General features: G+C 43.4%; 1 protein-coding gene across 1 annotated transcript in view; it reads left to right on the forward strand.

Moving 5' to 3' along the window:
- The first annotated feature begins 561 nt into the window (after window positions 1–561).
- Window positions 562–3,951, forward strand: part of LOC107122955 (histone deacetylase 9-like) — a 190,922-nt gene continuing 187,532 nt past the window's right edge. The window contains exons 1-2 of the mRNA XM_015426106.1: window positions 562–630; window positions 2,403–2,580. Of these exons, the coding sequence (XP_015281592.1) occupies window positions 562–630; window positions 2,403–2,580 (247 nt within the window). The remainder of the gene's footprint in view (window positions 631–2,402; window positions 2,581–3,951) is intronic.

Genomic DNA, 3,951 nt, shown 5'->3' on the forward strand with positions numbered 1-3,951 from the left:
GAACAATGGATAGTGAAGTGATTTCTGTGTATTCCCCTTTGTGGCCTTTCCCCCATCCACTGCATCTCACACCACTTAGGACTGGGGGTGAGGGAGACCTAGGAGGCTGTGGTGGGATGGAGCAAAGATCATCTCTGTAAACTTTCATGCCTAGTTTCATTCCCAGTACTAGAGGGCCAAACCCTATTATTACAAAAGTGGCACTGTGTGATGCAGTAGTCAAAAGTAAAATGATTGTAAAGCATACATAGGAAGCAGTGCAGCATAGGCTGCCTTCTTTTTTTTCTTTTTTTTTTAATTTTATTGTTTTAATAACGCATAAATATTTCAAACAACACTTACTTCCAAGATCTACATGTCCATACATCAGAATTAAAAAAACAATCAGTTTAACAACTAGCCAAACATCATACAGCTCTGTCACCGTCCCCAGGCTATCTCCTACAAGTATAACCAGCAATGGTAGGCTGCCTTCTTGATACGCAATTGTTTATAACTACCTGATACAGTCACCAAGGCTTGGACAGACAAAAAGCCCAGTGAAAATGTACATAATGCTCCATGTTAAAAGTCTTTGTTATGGGTAAGAAGTTCCTTATAATGGGTTGGATCCAGCCAGCTTTTCAGCTGGTGAGAAAGGAATGAGGGGTCCTATTTGACTACCCAGAAAGGCTACACTGGAGATTATGGGACCTGCATGGACAAAAGTCATATAGGATGGGGGCTGTGGCAAGGAGGGGAATTGGGCAAGGTTGTGTGACATATCTGGCAGGATCCAACTAAGTATTTGGGATCTGTGGCAAATAGTCATTACCAAAATATTCTCTGGTCACCTGAGTAGAAGAATCATAACTATATGACCATTTCTCTTCTGTGGGTATGGATCTGTGCCCTCCATTGGAAGACAGAGTGCTGATGGAGTGACCCAAAGCCCTACATGCTTATCAAAGTGGTGAAGTTCTGAACTGGAGTATCAGGATGCCAAAGGACAGTGGATATGTCCTGGGGTTACTCTAGAAAAACTAATGAAGAAGGAGCACAGATGTGTACGAAATCTGTTGCTATGGGAGCAAGGATGTTACTGCATACAGGTTTTGAAAAAATACACTCATTGCTAGATATTATGCTATAGCTGCACCACAGCAATCATTCATGACTAGATTTTCCTACAATATTGACCTGTCTTTGGATGCTGCCTAAATAATACTTTACAGAATGAAGTTAAACAATATGGTAATGAGTTGGTGGTCATCTTATTAAAGCCAAGAAATCTGTCCATGACTTTTTCAGATCAAAAGTTATTCATACATTCTTTTTCATTGCCATTAAGGCATTTAACCTGCTACTCAAGAATCATTTGCTTGATGGATGGATGGACAGACAGACAGACAGACAGAAAGATAGACAAATAGATCTGACATGGCAACCTTGCAGTGTTTTCAAGGCAAGAGACCTTCAGAGGTGGTTTACTGTTGCCTGCCTCTTTGCCCGACCCTACTTAGTTTCTGAGATCTGATGAGAATCAGGATAGTCTGGGCTATCCAGGGCAGGGTATCTCTCCCTCCCACCCCCCATGCATGGATAGCCTTGCCAGCCCTTGTCCCTGACTAAGGAGAGGCAGCTCAGGGGTTCGCCCGGCTTGGCTGATTTCTGTCTCCTGATGGGTGGAGGATGGGAGTGCGTGAAGGAGGCTTCCTGAACTGCCTACAGGCCTTCTAAAACCTGGATCCATGCTTTAGGAACTTAATATGCTGTGACTGAAATCTGCCAGGAAAAGGGAACTATTTAGGGATACCCCTGTTGGAATTGTCTCTGGGCATGTATGAATAGGCCTAAGGAGTTCTGGGCTGCAGATGCCAGACAGAAGTAAACTGCAGTCCTAAACTGATTTACATGGTTCTACATCCAGTGAAATCTATTGGCTTAGAAGGTTGTTCTGCAACATAGGATTGCACTGTCAGATGGGCATTTCTAATATAATTTAGATTTCTAGTAAATCTTTAGTCATCTGCATATCTTTTATTGCTCTGTAGCTACCTTATCCTTGAAGTAGCAACCCCATCGAGCAACAGACTTTTTTTTGTTTGGATCATTTTGTTTAATTTAAGATTGTTGGTGAGTGTCCGCTTTTTTCAAGCTCCTGCTTTCCTCTCTGGATACTTTTCTCCCATATCCAGCTCTTAGGGATGCAGAACATACACAGGAGATAGACAGCCAATCAGGATCAATGTAAACACATCTGCTGGACAGATTCATTCAGTAGGTCTTAGGAGGGACTTTGTTGGACCCTGTTTAATAGAGCCCTGACCTAATGAATTTAATTTGTTGACACTTTTTTCCCTCGGTCTTCTGCTTGATCCTTTCTCACATTACCCTCTGCTGTGCTTCTTTCCTGTCAACAGCAGATCCTAGAGGGTCGCCGTATCCAGCAATTGCAAATGTACCGGGCTCAGATGGCTACAGTTGACATAGCGCGATTGGATAGACGTCAGCCTGTTGCTAGGACACAGTCTTCGCCAGCAACTCCAACATTGCCTCACCCAGCTGTGGATCAGCCCATACAACATAGCCTCATGACTGGTACGGCTCCCTAAAGACTCCATTTAATAGGCAGAGTAAATGCACGGTTCATGTAGGATCAGTTGATTTAAATGCCGTACATGCCTCTTTATGCTGTAGCAGGGCATTCATTTTTAACTCTGTCCTATTGGACTTTATGATGTATTGGCTTTAAGTCAACTAGTGCAGCTGATAAGCCACATGGATAATATTCACACACTCATAAATTAATGCTGTTGATTGACTCCACCAGTCAAGCAACAGGTGCATTTAGGGTGCCGTTCAGCCCTTTATTATTTTTCCTTTTATTTCTCTTTGTCATACACGCTGAGTTTTTTTGCGTAGACCACCAACAAGTTGAAACAAGACTACCACTAAATAGCATGACTGGGATAGATATTCCCAGCGCTGTCATTTGCCTCCAGTCGGATGGTCACTCAGTGATGCCAAAGTGATGTTGTTATGGAAAACCCAGTCATGGTTGAAACACAAATGACATAATCTGAGAAATGGTGTTTTGCTCTCCACAAAGAATGGCTGGCATGTGCTTGTGGCACTTGGTGATGAGGAAGTTCTGCTAGCCACACCCACTGTTTGTTGAGCTTTGGGCTGCCATTTCTTCTTCTAAGGCTTTTGCTTTCCCTTTCATACAATATACTTGAGGCAAACAATCCACACTAGCACTGTCATAAAGATGGGACTGATATGATTTACAAAGCCTATGCAATATCCGTGGGTGCAGGGCTCTAGTCGGGGGGGAGCTCTCAGGTACGGAGCTCCGGAAGAGAACCTCTAGGGGGCGGGGCGGTCACGTGGTGAAGCCCCGCCCCCTTCTTTACCCCGCCCTCTGCTTCGATCCTCATTCCGTTTGGGAATGAGGATGAAGCAGGAGGGTAAGTAGCCGAGGCTTCTGACACACTTCCGGTGATGTCAGGGGGTGTGGCCTTCTGTCACTTCCGGTGATGTCAGGGGGCGTGGCATATGCAAATAAGCTATGCTAATGAGTTATGCTAATGAGCTCCGGCAGCTCTTTTTCTACAACAAGACCCCTGCGTGGGTGAAAGATGAGACCAGACATGTATTTGCATTCTTTGAAACCTCATTTGGACTAAAATGATAAAGCCCCAACATTTCTTGGGTTTAACAGAATTTATTTTAATTCCCACTGAGCCAACTGAAATGTTATTTTTTTAAAAAAACAACAACAGCCCAGTGTATTGTATTGAGCATCCAAAGCCACTTGATTTCCCTCCTTTATTTGGACTACTACCAAGCAGGGACTTTTAATTATGCGAATGCAATAGTATTATTGTTAATAGAGGAACTAGCCTTTTATACCAACATTTTAGAAGTTCTTCTGTGCCACAGTATTTGCTCTGAAGATCTGAAATG

The sequence above is a fragment of the Gekko japonicus genome, unplaced genomic scaffold, assembly GCF_001447785.1.
Source record: "Gekko japonicus isolate JY-2015 unplaced genomic scaffold, Gekko_japonicus_V1.1 scaffold77, whole genome shotgun sequence".
Taxonomy (NCBI): domain Eukaryota; kingdom Metazoa; phylum Chordata; class Lepidosauria; order Squamata; family Gekkonidae; genus Gekko; species Gekko japonicus.